The following is a 17,876-nucleotide window of genomic DNA, read 5'->3' on the forward strand; positions in this document are numbered from 1 at the left end:
TGATCAATGCTTAAATTGAAAATAGCTGCTAGAATCCCATGTTGTGTGTTGTTTTGATGCAATTTGCCGTTTTCCGTGCAAACTATAAAAAAGTTGGGAAGGTTTTTCGAGAACCGGATAAATAACTTTTTAATAAGGAAGAACATAGAATTCTAGCAGGGGTTTTGATTAAACTAAGATGTTTTGCTTTCACTTGTTATGTTTATTTTATTTTTGAAACCGCGGGGTAGTGTTGTTCTATCTCATTTTATGTTAAGGAATATACGTAAGCTATTTATAGTTGTCACGTGATAATGCACCAATGTGGCAGTTATGTACAACCCGATTTTATTGCACTGACATCTATTTTAAAGGATAATACTAAGTGTTTGATCTTATTCAAAATAATTATTAAATTTCACGATTTTGAATATAACAGTCAAAATAAGACGCTAAATTGCCCATATGCTTCCTTAACACCCCCGCGAACGTAAACAAATCCAAATGAAATGTTTTGAAACCTACATACTCTCTATGATTATATTGATCTATAGTTTCATTGTGCTTAGTCTATCGTTTAAAATCTTTTTATCCAGTTCAAATTCTTTATTCGATTAGATTAGTATATACCATACAAAGTATTTCTTTATTTTTTTAATTACAAAACACTAATTCCATAATTTCAGTTACAAAACGAGAGAAAATGTGCTGTTTGAAGGGCATGGTCATTACATTAGCCAAATATTTTCATATTTTGATGCTTAGAATACTTCTTTGAGGAGTTTTCATAGCCAGCAAACAATTGATTCATTCGTCGGATTATAAAGTGATAGAGAGCTCACAAATCCTAGTTATATAAACATATATAAAGCCATGATTTCGGTTACATATTAGACGCCGAGTTCAAAATGTAATTATTTTTTAAACAAATTCTAATGTATCAAACCCTGATAACAGTTAATTTGTGTTAAAAACGAAACAGCAAAGATAAAACAGAGTTAGAAACAGAATATTAACTGGATTATTTAATAAAAGTTCTGACATCTACCCTCCTGCCCCTCCCCCCTGAATAAATAAATAATAAAACACTATCATACTGTGACTGATATTGTACCAGAAAAGAATATACAAACATGTTCATTTATTTTAATATCATTAATAATTAATATAAAGGCATTAATATTTATTTGTTTTCAGAAACTATAGAATTTATCAATTATAGTGAAAAACATGTGCTTTTTTAAACTTTTTTAAATTTTTTGGTTTTTACAGTATCAAATAATTTTCCATACAAACCAATTATTTTAGAAAGTTATGCACTTTCTCCTATTTATACCAGCAGAGTCGGTCTCCTTTCAAAGTTAGAAATATTCAAAGTAAAAAAATTAATTTCTTTTTGGGCAAATGAAAACACAAACCAAAATGCATCATGGGAATGTTTAGAAAACGGAACCGTTTAATTTACTAATTTCACAAACTAATTTCACAATATTTTTTAATAAATGTAGATATATTTATATTCATTTATTTATTTAACATTTAGCCTATTGTAGTTGTAAACTGTGGCTATCATTCATGTGCGTCGCGGATCTACAGTAAATCAGGGGTCCCCCCTCTACCTCTGGAAATTTCTGCATTTTAATTGAATTTTACTCTTTTACTCCCACTGCACAAAAAAAAATTCTCTTACACCCCTGATTGTGGAAAAATGCGGGGTCCGTGCATGGCTCGATAGTTTGTCAGCCCGAATTTTCGCGAATCTTTTAACAAACATTCGTTTTAACATAATGATATTAAGTAAAAGATTTACATCTATGTAAATGTCAAGATTTATATTGTGAATTAATGGCGAGTTGATTATTATATCAATCCCCATGTTTGTTTACATATCGGAAACATCCCTAGTACGAATTAATTTTTTTTTCGTCAGAAACGCCGCCACTGTCCAGCGGGAGAGAAAACTGTCAGTTGACCATAGCATCAAAAGTTACTGTGGATTCTGGTTATTTTAAAAGTGAAAATCATGAAGAACTTTCGTGTATTATTTAGGGATGGAGGACGGGTACCATGTTTACATTCGCAACGTAAGTAGGTCAGACTCGGTCTTATTACAATATTCAGCTGTTACACATACTTGATACTATGATATATGTTAATCAGCTGTTCAAGTTCCTGCATTTTTTACTAGGGAATAACAGTTAATATGTAAACGGTGTGACCGTTGGACCGAGCGCAGTGCAGTTTGTTTTGTGTAAAACAAAATTTATTTGAAACGCACACAGTAGGATCCGCCTGGTTGCCTACTCAAATCATTAGCCAAAATTTAACTAAATGTCGCGTGCTCAGTCTACATTATGACGTCATGTTTCAGACGTAAAACGTACACGTTTTGTCTTCGGAAATAGCCGAAGAGAGTTACGTTATTCCGAACTTTTTTTAAATTTCTTCTTTCATTGATTATCAATTTAGTTCATATAAATGCCGCGGTAATAAATATGAATACTTTATTCAGTATCTAAAATTTCAGTCCCCTGATCTTAATATTTTTATTTTCCATCTAATAATTTGATAAGACATACACAGAACTAGTCGTGTTTCTTGATTAAAGCACTTTTGAAACTTATCTGGTGTCCTCTTTTATTTCTTTTAATTCAAATTACCTTCTATTTAAATACTGGAACATTTTAATCGAGTTTAGGGGCAACAAACATCGATAAGTACCGGTCAAACAATGATCGAATTAACTTTTTAAAAACAAAATGGCTGCCAATATGGCGGCGCCCATGGCTGGAAGAAATTTTTTTTGGCCTTAGTACCCCTGATTCAACTTTCATTTTTCAATGATTTTTTTATATATACGTGTTACCATTAATCCTCGCTTCGCGAGGCGGGCTTCGCCCGCCTCTCGCTGCGCTCGGTAATAATATGTAAACGGTGTGACCGTTGGACCGAGCGCAGATTTAACACAGTGTAGTCTGATTTTTGTATAATAAAATTCATTTAAAACGCACAGAGTAGGATCCGCTAGTATGGTTGCCTACTCAAATCATTCGTCAAAGTTAAACTAAACGTCGCGTGCTCAGTCTACATTATGACGTCATATTTCAGACGTAAAACGTTCAAGTTTTGTCTTCGGAAATAGCCGAAGAGAGTTACGTGATTCCGAATTTTTTATTTATTTCTTCTTTCATTGTTCATCAATTTAATTCATATGAATGTCAATGTAATAAAATTGAATACTTTATTCAGAATCTAAAAGATCAGTTCCTTGACGTTTATGTTTTTATTTTCCATCTGATAATTGATAAGACATACATAGAACTAGTCGTGTTTCTTGATTGAAGCACTATTGAAACTTATCTGGTTTCCATTTTAATTTCTTTTAATTCAAATTACCTTCTATTGAAACACTGGAACTTATTTAATCGCGTTTAGGGGCAATAAACATCGATAAGTACCAGTCAATCTATGATCAAACTAACTTTTAAAAAAAAATGGCTGCCAATATGGCGCCGCCCAGGGCTGGAAGAATTTTTTTTTGGCCTTAGTACCCCTGATTCAACATTCATTTTTCATTGATTTTCTTATATATACGTGTTACCATTAATCCTCGCTTCGCGAGGCGGGCTTTGCCCGCCTCTCGCTGCGCTCCGTATAATATATTCCATGTTGAACTGTGCAAGACGAGCTTCTATACATGCATGATCTATGAGTAATGTAATTGCAGGTTTTGGTAAATGTGAAATCAAGAAATACCGGTAAACAGAATGAATTTAAACATTTTCCAATCATGATTTAACTTTATCCATTAACAGGTTAGCATATCTCAACCTCAAGGCTTAATATTTTAGACCTAAATCATATTTGATAGAAGATATCTGTGTAAAAAACATGATTTTTTATGCTTTGAACATGTTGAACAGCTGTTGAACATGGGTGAGGCAATTTATACATATACTGGCGTGTGACCAGTTCTCGCCGAGTACCATTTCTCGCCAGTACATTGTGACGTCATTTTATCAACACATAAAATTATAGACGAAAAATGACGTCACAATGTACTGGCGAGAAATGGTACTCGACGAAAACTGGTTGCACGCCAGTACTTGTTTTAAAATACTGTCAGATTTTCCTTCTTGGCAAGAGTCAATGATTAATTATGTCAGCTGCTCACTAGACTCAGTCGGCTGGTCACTTAAAGGCCGAACATTTTACAAACGCTCCCTTTTTTACCTGTACAAACTTCAAAATAATGCCGCTTGTCAATCAAGTTTGAAGCAATCGCACCCATGAAGTTTGATTGCAGTGATCGTCCGAGCGTGATCTGGCCAGGTCCATGTCCGTGGATTTCTGTTTACTAGCAATTTACAACGTCATCTTTGATATCTTCCGTCACATATATAAATTTTTTTACATAACTGGTATTATCATTGTTTTAAAAAAATAATTATTCAGTAATTGAATGAAAATACAAAATTTATATTTGAATCATGTTGAATGTATATTTACCTAATAAATTCCACAAAGATGAATGAGCAGCCCAAAACATATAAAGTTTCTTTTTTAAAACAAACTTATGAGCTATTAAAGCTGTATTTACTGGGAACACACTCAACTGGTCACTCGAGTATCCAATGCAGAAAAAATGAAATTCAAATATCATTTGTTTAATTAAAGAAAGTAAACATATTCTAAAGCAACATTGTCTAATGATGTTGTCCATACTTAACACCTCTGACATATATACATTTATATACATATATAGCATTCCTTATTTCAACCTTTTTATATAAAATCTTGTTTCATTGGTAACAAATAAATTGGCGAACTAATTGTACCTAGCTGAAAGGTTTATATGATACAACTGTAACTAAAGATTTTTATAATGGCAAATGACTTGATCCCTATAAAATGATAAATGAACATTATATAGAGCCTGTTTGGGAGGGTAGCAGCAGAGAGAGAGAGAAGAGAGAGATATTTAAATTATCTTAGTCAATGACCCAATTGTTATTATTAGTCAGCCCGCAGGCTGACTAATTAAATTAGGATGAAACTTCAGTTGCGCTTGCGTAAATTGGTATTCTGGGAAGGAATTATATAGACAGTTCGTGTTAGAGAAATTCGAAGAAGTTATGAAACTGGTCAGTTTCTAGGTCAAATTGCGCATCGGAAGACTGCCAATGGGAATTGTCTGCAGCCACAGTCCAGACTCCGTGTACCGTATATCTTCCCAACCTCTTAGTGAGATTGGAAAGTAAATATATTGGTAGTGGTTTGCGATGAGACCATGAAATTCATAGAGCTATGTTTGCAATGTGACAACTTTAAGCATTAAGTAGGTGCGCAGTCATACTTTGCATTTTCACCACTACACGCTTATCTCCTCACCTACATGTACAGCCATATAAAAATAAAGGTGCAAACTAAAAGTGAACCCGCATATTATTATTGTTCTGGAAACTATCTATCTTCTATTTTAATAAATTGTGTATTCTCTTTGGACCATAAAAATTCCGCTGGTTGACTTTCTTAGCTATTTAAAAAGCTAACCTTGTTTCAGGATTAAATTATCCAATTTATACTACTGATAGTCATAAAGGTCTTTAAATTCTATTTGTTATTATAAAAATTCCATAGTTATAACTAGCATTTGGTATTTTCATTTTTCTGTGTTACTCATTTTTCATCTAACACTGTATTTTGTGCAGATATTGTAAAGGAATCATTAAAATGAATATAAAATGATTACAAAAAAGGTACGTAATTATATAAGACGTTCATAAGACGTTCATGTGATTTAAACAGTATATCATGTCCGACATCAAATCAGATGATCTCAGTTGGATGCTATTTCTTATTAAACAATAAAATGTTTTCTTTGGTGCTGAGTCATGTGGATACAAAACCCGCAACGTTTTTTTTACAAGATTAACAGACGGATAGTATTCACGCATAATAGATTCTGAATAGGATTATAACGCACGGTAGAACAGTATATACTCGCATGATACGATTGGATTGATTCATGATAGGAAAAGATAAAATTAATGATGTTCATAATTGCTTCAAATGCTCTTCACAATATACCTTATAATTACTGTACAGAATTTAATTTGCATTTATTGAGTTGTTAATCCTAGCTGCGTCATTTATAGAATATACAAACATAACAAGTTAAAATTTATTAAGGAAAAATATGAGCTTAAATGATCGATAATTTATCAATATTGTTAACATTGTTTTCATTACCAAACACCCCAGCCAATCACCGCAAACATATCTCATCTCGACATCAAATCACATGGAAAATAGCAGGTTTATTTAAGTAAACAACCTCCGATCCTCAGCAATATGTTCGATAACTCTTAATTATCCGGATTTCTTTTATTTGTACCATAAATCTGACTTTTTTTTACATACAATGTTAATTAGTATTCTACTAGTGGGCTAGTATAACCATTAGTCACACAACTAAATGCTTCATGGCGTAGTGGATCCACGGAGCACTCCCACTAATATACATGTACATGCATGTTTGGTAAAGAGTTAGAGCCAAGTACTGATGCACCAGTACTTTTTTTTTAGCTCAACTTTTTTCTTTATTTTATTATATCCATCATACTAGGCAAATTTGCAATAACTTTGTAAAATGCATGGACACCATCTAAAAATTCATTTTATTTCATTTATAAAGGTTGATAGAAAAATATCATATTGTTATGATATGAAAAAAATACTTTGAGGCTGATGATCTTAGAACCTTAAAATGAAACTCTTGATTTAAATAAGTATAAAATCGTTTATAAATACCTTCTTTTTGTAAAAAGAATGCATCAAATAACGATCGAATTGTATTACATACAAGTTAATGCTTACTGATCAGTTATACACTGCGTACAATTTAATATATTCAACCTATAGGTAAATATGTTACCTTGTTCCTAAGAACTTTGATTGCTAACATTAATCTTTCATTTCCATTGCTTAAAATGTGATTTACATGTAATATTTTATTTAATTTTAGTCTAAAGAATTTAGAAATTAGTATGATATAATGCTGAAACAGAGTATTATTTAAATTTGGAATTATTTCAATTCTTGGAATTTAGAGAAACAGTGAAAAGTAGCCTTAGTCACTACTAATTCATTAACTAACCCTGATTTTCACAGTCAATGTTAAACAGGGCATTACTAATTGCCCTTAGTTTACTGATGTGAAAACAGAAATTTCTTAGTATCATCTATATTAGAAATGTATTCAATAAAAAAAATTAAATGTCTGTAGATATTGATTTTTGTTTAAAACAATCAGTCATGTATTTCTTACACAGTGAATTTATTCATTACAAAATATATTATGTAAATGTTGATTTGTAGGTGGTGTGATCTAAGTTCTTTTTTTATGTGCTTGAGTAAAAATTCTTCAGGATTCACAAAGGGAGTTAGCAAATCCTGGATTTGCTAACCCCTATTGGGCGCATGCCCCAGGTTTTCTCTGGGGTTAGAAAATCCAGGATTTGCTAACCCCTATTGGGCGCATGCGAGATGTCTTTGGTTAGTAAATCCAGGATTTACTAACCCCCCCCCCCCCCCCCCCTTTACACAAGTTGAATTTAGTTCCAGGCTGTCCTTTCAATCATTCAGTTTAAGAGATATTCTTCGGTTTCTTTAACATATCCTGTTTCAATGTGCAACAAAGATGCATTTTCCAATCCCTCTCTGAAATAACCCGATCGTAAAAAGATAGCCATCGATCTATAGTGCAGCATCGCCGTGTACACTATACTATGTCAACACATCTACGTTTCCGATTACATGTGTACCTACCATTGTTTACCTTATAGATAGCGATACCTTTCTCCCAGCGCGGTGGAACATAACAAACTTGAAACATAAAGCCGCACCGAAGCCATCACTGCACAAAAGGGAGTAAATTTAGCGTCACTTCCGCCTTCCCTGACGTCATATTCAACAGTGAAAAAAAAATTGGCGGATCATTTCTTTCACAAAAATAATGCTTACTATTATATAGTGTATGCTTCAGTCATGTTTCTCTATCATATTTTAGATGATTTTATAAAATGTGTGTATTTATTATTTTGTTTATTTACATCATTAAAAAAGGGGCGTAAACCCGGTACACTGATCCTAAAAGCTATAGAAGGAGGGGGGGGGGGGGGGGCTGAAAAGAACCTCGATATTTTCATATTGAAAATTTATTATTTTTGACAAACTTGGGATGTTTCCAACCACCAGTAGCATCGTATATATAAAGGATCTGGAGAAATTAAGAACCTCTGTGCTCGAAAATTCCATCTGAAATCTATAAATTTCAGGATCCGCCATTGTATTTCATTGCCGTTAAAAGCGCCGGTTTTAGTGTGCAGGTCTAACAAAATCCACTGCAAAATGACGTAAGACCAACTGTTACGTCATGAAGCGAAAACCTAAGATTCAGCATGGTTTTAACCACATGTCCTGAGAGAGAGAGAGAGAGAGAGAGAGAGAGAGATTTATTTTGTATACAGAATGATATTGCGTATTTAGATTGCGAGTGTACTTCATTGTTAATTATAACTCTTAGTATGCACAATATATTTCTATAGCATCCACAATATATTTCTATAGCATGCACACTATTTCATGTAGACCTATTAGCAAAATGCATGTTTTCAGTGTTATTTTTTATGCTTTATATAACTTCCCTATATGTGCTTATTATGCGTCACTCCTATAGCTATATTACACGCACTTCACATAACTCTTACATTTCCAATTTGAATTTTTCTTAATCTGTTTTATTCTGTAGTATATGCACCCTCTGATCCTTAAACACCCTCTGTAGTATGCTAGCTAGCTTTGTAACATAACTGCATGGTGTGCGCTTTTGTGCTTATGCGTATGGGTCACTAACCAGTTAATCCAAGCACTATGGACACTGGGGGTTCTAGTTTGTGCTACGGAAATTAACAGCATTTCGCTTTTTTCTGGTACATGTATACTAGAATTTTATTTCATACGACAAACCCTTTACTTTTTTTTTTTACCGGTCTCCATCGTTCCGACCCTTTTAATCAGTTAATCGGATAAGTTTCTCCCATAATCTTTGTTTATAGCTAATATTGTGTCAAAATCTTTTATATATATTTTAGGAAAAGATTTAACATCCACATGTATTTATATATAGCGATTGCATATGATTTATACGAGTTTATTTTACCTCAGTGAATATAAGTTCCCGTGCTATATTGTCTAAACTATTCACTGGAAGCATGTTTTTAACCTGGAACACCTCAGGTGTTATCTGAGTCGCTCAGTTAAATTTTGATGCCGATTACTGTAATTTGCAATTGTTTATATCATAAAGAAATCTGCATCGCCAACAAATCAAGTACTATTTGGTATAATAAAATACTTTTTAACTTGCTTCTCCTTGTAAAATAGTTCCTGTCTCGGGGAACAGTAAACTTGCTAGCGTCCTCATAGCCAGTCAATAGGTATATAATAAACAGTGAACTACATAGTTCTTCGTAGCTTTTTTTGTTATACCGTTACCATTCTGACAATACAAAACACATTTAAAACTTTCTTGGTTTAGTCACATTAGTATTTATATATTTAATTGCATGTTAAAATTTAAATGATAAATGAACAGCAATGGAGCGGCCAGATTACCGCCTCCGATGGATGACACTCCAGCAACAATGATGAAGACATAATAAGATATGATGTAATCATTACATGTTATGTAATACATATAAATACAAAGTATTTGGAATTGAAGCGGCCAGATTACCGCCCTCGATAGAAAAAACCCCAGTTACAATGATTACTCAAAAAGGCATGTAGTGACATGTAATGTAATAATTAATTGTTGCCTAACAAGTGAGTTAATACAGGTAATTGGATTGTTGTGGCCAGAATACCATCCCCAATGAAATAACACTCCAATTCCATTTGATGAAGTCGAAAAAAGTCTAAATGTAATATATTTATAAATGTTATGTAATAAATGAATCAATACATATATTGGGATCAGAGCGGCCAAATTACCGCCTCCGATTGATTACACTCTGATTACAATGGTCAATAATCAATAACATGTAATGTAAGAATTAATTTACACACTGGTTACAATGGTCAATATTCAATTACATGCTATGTAAGAATTTAATTAATCATTAAAAATACGGATACTGGGACGGAGCGGCCAGATTACCGCCTCCGATTGATTACAATCTGGTTACAATGGTCAAGAATTAAATTCATAATAAAAAATACTGATGACAGAGCGGCCAGATTACCGCCTCCGACTGATTACACTCCGGTTACAATGGTCAATAATCTATAACATGTAATGTTAGAATTAAAAAATAAGGATACTGGGACGGAGCGGCCAGATTACCGCCTCCGATTGATTACACTCCGGTTACAATGGTCAATAATCTATAACATGTAATGTTATAATTAAAAAATATGGATACTGGGACGGAGCGACCAGATTACCGCCTCCGATTGATTACACTCTGGTTACAATGGTCAATAGATCTATAACATGTAATGTTAGAATTAAAAAATACAGATACTGGGACGGAGCGGCCAGATTACCGCCTCCGATTGATTACACTCTGGTTACAATGGTCAATTAATCTATAAAATGTAATGTTAGAATTAAAAGATATAGATACTGGGACGGAGCGGCCAGATTACCGCCTCCGATTGATTACACTCTGGTTACAATGGTCAATAAATCTATAACATGTAATGTTAGAATTAACAAATATGGATACTGGGACGGAGCTGCCAGATTACCGCCTCCGATTGATTACACTCTGGTTACAATGGTCAATAAATCTATAACATGTAATGTTAGAATTAATTTACACACTGGTTACAATGGTCAATATTCAATTACATGCTATGTAAGAATTTAATTAATCATTAAAAATACGGATACTGTGACGGAGCGGCCAGATTACCGCCTCCGATTGATTACACTCTGGTTACAATGGTCAATAATCTATAACATGTAATGTTAGAATTAAAAAATATGGATACTGGGAAGGAGCGGCCAGATTACCGCCTCCGATTGATAACACTCTGGTTACAATAGTCAATAATTAAATTCATCTTAAAAAATACGGATACTGGGACGGAGCGGCCAGGTTACCGCCTCCGATTGATTACACTCTGGTTACAATGGTCAATAATTAAATTCATTCTAAAAAATATGGATACTGGGACGGAGCGGCCAGGTTACCGCCTCCGATTGATTACACTCTGGTTACAATGGTCAATAATTAAATTCATTCTAAAAAATACGGATACTGGGACGGAGCGGTCAGATTACCGCCTCCGATTGATTACACTCCGGTTACAATGGTCAATTATCTATAACATGTAATGTTAGAATTAAATTCATCTTAAAAAATACGGATCCTGGGACGGACCGGCCAGATTACCGACTCCGATTGATTACACTATGGTTACAATGGTCAATAATTAAATTCAAAACAAAAAATACTGATGACGGAGCGGCCAGATTACCGCCTCCGATTGATTACACTCCGGTTACATGGTCAATTATCTATTACATGTAATGTTAGCATTAAATTCATCTTAAAAAATACAGATCCTGGGACGGAGCGGCCAGATTACCGCCTCCGATTGATTACACTCCGGTTACAATGGTCAAACCTAAGTAAATAATATGTACTTATCAATTTAATATAATAAATGAAATGCAAGGTTAATTGTGGAACATAGCGGCCAAATATATACCTGAAATACTAAACACAAGCAAAAGTTTAATTTAATCATGATAGTTTTCAACAATGTCTTTTATATGTCTAGGAATATTTCCAGACCCTGTAAGCTTGAATGTTGAAACTATATGTGATGTTAAACATTTTTCCACCCAGTCCGTTCTTCTTCCTCGCTCACCCGGCACGCTCCTTTTACAAGGTTTCCATGGGGATGTCTTGCTTCCACCATACCAGTGTATGTCTACCTCATCCCCTTCATGAGATATTATCTGGCCTATCTGTGGCCACTCGCCGGCGTACCGAGGGACATCCATTAATGCCATCATCCCCACTATAGTACAAGGAGGGACCGCTTCTTTCCGCCTCTTTCCAATGACAACCTATCATTTTCAAAATAAGTAGTAAGCATATAATAGATATATTATGTATGTTATTTGGGTTTCTAATTATATATATTTTGGCATAATCGGTTGTCCTGTTTGCCTTTCACTTTGTCGTTTTCAGTTAAAACAGTTTTAGTATGCTTTACTATAAAGTTTTTAATCCTAGCTGATAAACTAAAAAAAGTAGAGGCCATTAGTTCGGGTAAAATGCCTACATTGGGACGGGTAATATTTTAAAAAATAAAGTATCAACATTCTTTATACGATATAAATTTTTTTTAGCCAATCAGAAAGCGCGTTACAACCAGATTTAAACCAATTTACAATTCTTTCAAAAAAATATACAGTTTTATACAAAACAGCGGAATCGCGGAATTAAGTACATGTACGTATGTAAAAACGTAGTTTACAGTAGTCGAACGTGAATGGGAATGACGCATGATTATGAATTCATGTCAGATTTAAGGTAGTACGCATCAGATTAGAATTCATTTACATTATTTCTTGGAGGATTCTTCGATGATATGTTCTAACATTTCTCGGGTATGAGAAAATTACTTTCATTTATTTTTTTCAAATTCTAAATTTAAGGCAGTGACAAGAGAAGTATCAACATTAGACATGACAACAAAAATTGCTTAAAGTATAAACTGATTTGGAAGTTTACGATTCATGGGCTAAATGTATCAAAATATTGTATATAACAAATAAATTACTGGGGGAATAGGGTCCTCTGTGTCGGAAATGTGAACCTCTAGATCTTCAGTGTTTGGGGAATTCTGCCCTTTTTTATCCAATAATTGCTCTGCAATTCCATCATCTTCGTCGTCTGAATCATACTCTTCATTGACTAAAGTACATCAATATCTTTATTTCATTTCTTTAAAATTATATCAGCATGGACTTTATGTAATAATTATGTATGCATCAAACCATGCAACCGAACATTGACCACTAAACGACTCTCTCTCTCTCTCTCTCTCTCTCTCTCTCTCTCTCTCTCTCTCTCTCATCCAATACCACAATTATACGCTTCACCATCCACAAGACCGGACGGGTGTTCACATTAAATATACATGTTGAAACAGGCAAGGAACTTTGGGAAACATTTTGATGGTTTTTAATTATAAAATAATGTTTTGAAATATATTATCATAATTTTAGTGAAAGCTTGGTTATTGTATCTCGTGGTTTAAAATCAGTTACACTGAATACCTTCGGCAAAAAAATTTTCCCACCACTGTTTGTCCCCATTTTTTGTAAAATATCTGTACGAGCCCCTCACGTCCCGCTCAAGCCTTTCCATGTCAAGATCGTCCACACATGGACTAAGTTTCCTAAATACTAATGCATTATCCTTAAGAAGGGTTCCTTCACATTTTTGCCATATCTGAAATTTATCAGAAAAAAATTATGTGACGGAAAATATTTTCTCAATTTTAAGCATCAAGGAAATTGACTATCTACTACTTGTAGTAATCATTTGTTTAAACTGATGACCATCGTTCTTTAAAAGATACGACGCTTTATATTTATATTATATCTATGCAACAGCTGTAAAGTGTAGCTTTAATTACTACACATACCCGATCGGTCGACCATTTCTTCCAAAAAATCGTCGCTTTTGCGTCTTCCTTAATTATTTTAAAAGCATGCGGCTTTGAATGGCCTGAAATATTTTCAAGGTCCAAGGCTTCTGAAATATTGTATACTCTGTCCGTTCTTATTCCTAAAAAATCATATTAAAAAGAAATGCATGGAATAAAAGAAACTATAATTGAACGTCTGCATTCTGTTGTTTTATCATCACATTTCACTGGGGAAAAAATGAGAAAATGAGAGTCAAGAAAGGTCTTTAGAAACTCGGGGAAATTGTCACCTGTTGGTACCGGAGTGTAACACCTTTCAAACGCAGTTATTAATTTGGTTAGAGTCAAAGCACTCCGCCTGGAAAGGAGGCTAGAAAATCTGAAGGTAGAAAGAAATTTGTTTGAATGTAAAGGTCAGAATTTAATATGAAAATTTGCACCTGGCCAATTAAGGAATGTTTTTAATTTTTGCCCAGATTATCCGATATAACCTGGTTTGAGGCAGTGCACACTTTATAATCCGCGAAGCACTGTTTCAAAGCATTCCTTATAATTTTGTAAAAAGATTGTTTAAAATCAATAATTTAATATAGAAATTGTTGATTTTTGCATAAAATTTAATTTACATAAAAACTCTAACACGCGCATGAATATGTGGTTGTCAAGGGGACGTTGGCTAACCAGGTTATACAAAATAAATTAATTTTTTTTGTGTGATTAGCCAATCAAAATGCTTGTTACAAATGAAATTAAATTAAAGACTAATAGAATAATTATTACGATTGTGGACAAGAGGAATTCCACCGAGGGGGACAAGATTTACGGTCTAGGACGAGGCTTTAATTTAGCATGGATTCATTGTAATTATGTTTATTTATTATGTTGGGGAACAATAAAAATTATGCAGATCAGAGAGGAGTAAAATAAACTATTGATGATGGGTACTAGTAGTAAGATTGTAATTTATCAGATAATTTGTACATATTACTAGTGTGCAATGTTTATGATTGCAGTCGAATCTCGTCAATCCCAATTTATCTCTTAATTAACGAAGAATATTTCATAAATCGATTTCTAAACATAAAGTTCCTTTTTACAAAATTTGCGCAATTTCCTTCGAGGTTGATTGTACCTGGAGAATACTTGATCTATATCCTCATGCGTGTGTCCGACCATGAGGAATGACACTTTGATTTTTTTGAATACGCCAATCTCCACCAACCAACAGAGGAATCCAAGTATATATCTAAACATAATTTTAGTAATTAACATATGATAGTGTGAATAAAATCAGACGAAATAAATAAAATAAATTGTCATTTCATTTACTCTGGTGTTGTGTAAAATTACCGGTTTTTATTCTGTCCAGGACAATTGTCCATTTGCAAATACAATGTGTCCGGAATTTTGTCTAGCATGAGAAGACATTGCAACAGAACAGATATGGTGAGGTTGCTACCGTGGGACCATTGGAAATAATCAAAGAAGCCATAGATGCCTATAAAGTTATAAAGTTGATGGTAATTTAAAAAATCCTCTTTTTTCACGAATCTAGTCTTTACTTTACTGCTGTAAAGCCTGAAGCTTGTCTTAGTATGGAGGAATCTTATTATGGCCATGAAAACTTTCAAACGATGTCACGTTATAAAGAAATGAGATCAAAATAGGATGCCATAATGTGTGATAATGTTTATGTATACCTATTCCATGAACAATGACTCCCATTAGATTTAAACGTAGTTTCCACATGTTAGATAAAAACTTTCCATTGTATAGAAAGTGTGGGAGGTACGTTTTGTTCTGGTCCATGGCATCTATTATCATTGATAGGTATTTTTCGGGATTGTCCTTGGCTTTTGAGGCGTGTTTATAATACTTTTTTCTTTCATCACTGAAATGTAAATTTATGTATAGTCACAAATTCATTTCTTTTTTGATTTTGTTTCCTGCTTTATCCTATAATAAGTAACATTGATTTTTATGTTAGTTAGCAGAATTTTTTTTTAATTTTGAAGCAAGTTACTGAGTTCTCAAAGAGGATTTAAAATGAGAATCCGTCCGTTGTCTCATGTCAAAACGTCATCGTAAAGCAGACACATGAAATAAAAATGCAAATAAATGTATTTATTTGTATAGGAACTCATCCAGATGAAGTTAATAATAGAATTAGAATTTAAAGATCGCGGAACATTAACTGGCAAGATTGGAAATATACAGCTGCGGTCAATTTCACATGTTAGTCAAAACATTTGAAATGGGTGGGGGCAAATTTTATTCAATATTAGCAAATCAGTAATACAATGGCTCCTATTGTTTTCAGACTTGTGACGACTGGTTATCTCAAGTCATAGGACATTGTTTTACCTTGGTATAATCTCTCCCGAATTGGGACTTGTTGATGAAATAAAATGGTTTTAATCGCTTTGCTAATACTTAACAAAATGATCGCTTAACTCATAAAACAAGTTTGAAACGCAGAGGTGGATTGAAAATACCCTTCGTTTAACTATAGTTTCAATCCAATGTTTTCTCAGACGTCTGCGTCAATTTGTCTCCGCCCATTTCAAATGAGCTCTATATTTCCAATCTGGTCAGTTAATATTTTGCAATCTTATCAGACGAGCTTGAATAAAATCAAATTAATAAAGGAATTTATTAATCATATGCTACCTTATGTGGGACTCAAAATTTATTTGCTATTTCCGTAAATTCATTATATCTGAATTCGTTATATAACCTGAAACATTTGCATGGATTTCTTAAGAATTTGACTGGATCTCCACAAAACCTCTCTATATCTAAGATTTTTTTGTTTATATTCGTACTAAACAAGTTTTATGTGTTACTTGTAATTGATATGGTAATGGCCTCCTGCATTAACATGGATAAACATGGATGAAAGACCAAGTCTATATTAGTTGTGGCCCATAGGCCTCTGTTAACTATATCATTTTAAAGATATTTTTGAGATATTTATTTACTTTTGTTGTTTTAGGTGTTTCTCCCTCATTTTGATGAGAGTTTCCCTCTGATGTTTCTCTCTGCATGTGGCCAAGTGCTCTTTTATTAGTGTGCATTTGTCGCACTTTGAGAAACGACTTCTCTACAACAATCAAGTACAAAATTAAAATTCAATCCCGTCTCCACGTATATAGAAGTATATAACATAATTATATACATTTTGGATACCTTTGGAATGGTTACATTAGGCAACTCCCTTTTCCACAACTTATAAAAGTGGGATTTTGATACCGGATTGGTGGCTTTTTCCAAATAAAGTCCGTAGACGTACTGTTTGGTGAGACAGGGGGGGAGATTTAGTTTGCTTTCGTTTGGGAGTTTTTCTGCATAACTATTGCAGAAATCTTGTAGCCAAGCAACTGCAGATAGGCTCTCCGTTGTCATTTTCCCTTTTACAGTGCCAGAGCGGCTTACTTCGACCACGCCTCCTTCAAAGCACATTATGTCATTAGATATCGAGACCATTAAATTTGAATATACTACCGTCAAATTCAAATTCATGTTGTTACCAAATATTTTTGACACGTATATTAAATAAGACAGGACTTAAAAATTAAAAAAAAGAAATTGTATATAAATTCTATTCCAGGTGTACGAAAACCCAGACGATGCATTCGAGATTCAAGATTTCGAAACATGAGATTCAATATCTAAATCCTCCAATCAATCATTGGTCATTGATCTGGAAACCTGTATCCTAGTGACAGCAAACACTAAAGTAAATTCATTACATGACAATAGTAATGGCAGCAGAAAAAGCAAAAAAAAAAATTATCAAGATCATCAATGGTAATTTAAAGCCAACAATCCAAAAAAATATAATAAACGACCATAAAGGCAAAATTAAGTCTTAAAATTGATCTTCTTTACTACCAAATGTATTTATATGCCAATCAAAATTTTGAAAAAAGTACGTAAAACAGGCCACCCATATTGCTTCCCAAAACGCCACCTGTTAATTTTTGTGCATCCCTAGTTTTATGATGATTTCTGTTTGTTTTGCATTTATGTCTGTTGGTTTTTTTTTTTTTTTTTTGTATTTTTATTAGCTTGAAAACCGGTATTTTCAGTATTCCATATATATGTTGCTGTGGTAATGTGCTATTATATGATAATCCTGCATAGCTAGGATTTTT

The 17,876-nt window shown here is 33.5% G+C and overlaps 2 protein-coding genes and 1 long non-coding RNA gene across 4 annotated transcripts in view; 2 read left to right on the forward strand and 1 right to left on the reverse strand.

Annotated features, from left to right (window-relative positions):
• Nucleotides 1-17,876, forward strand: part of LOC136273591 (CD209 antigen-like protein C) — an 86,695-nt gene that overhangs the window by 6,504 nt on the left and 62,315 nt on the right. The gene's annotated exons all lie outside the window — the stretch shown is intronic.
• The window catches only part of LOC136276707 (uncharacterized), a 41,907-nt gene continuing 25,624 nt past the window's right edge, over nt 1,594-17,876 (forward strand). Inside the window, exon 1 of the long non-coding RNA XR_010715235.1 lies at nt 1,594-2,063. This is a non-coding gene — a long non-coding RNA (uncharacterized lncRNA). The remainder of the gene's footprint in view (nt 2,064-17,876) is intronic.
• LOC136273468 (uncharacterized) lies at nt 13,329-17,255 on the reverse strand. Its single transcript, XM_066077900.1, has 8 exons — nt 16,909-17,255; nt 16,701-16,822; nt 15,420-15,610; nt 15,070-15,217; nt 14,852-14,965; nt 14,010-14,098; nt 13,717-13,859; nt 13,329-13,520 (listed from the first exon to the last, which is right to left on the reverse strand). Exons 1-8 carry the CDS (start codon nt 17,239-17,241, stop codon nt 13,329-13,331), a joined length of 1,332 nt encoding a protein of 443 aa, XP_065933972.1. The 5' UTR covers nt 17,242-17,255.

Source organism: Magallana gigas, chromosome 1 (genome assembly GCF_963853765.1).
Source record: "Magallana gigas chromosome 1, xbMagGiga1.1, whole genome shotgun sequence".
Taxonomy (NCBI): Eukaryota; Metazoa; Mollusca; class Bivalvia; order Ostreida; family Ostreidae; genus Magallana; species Magallana gigas.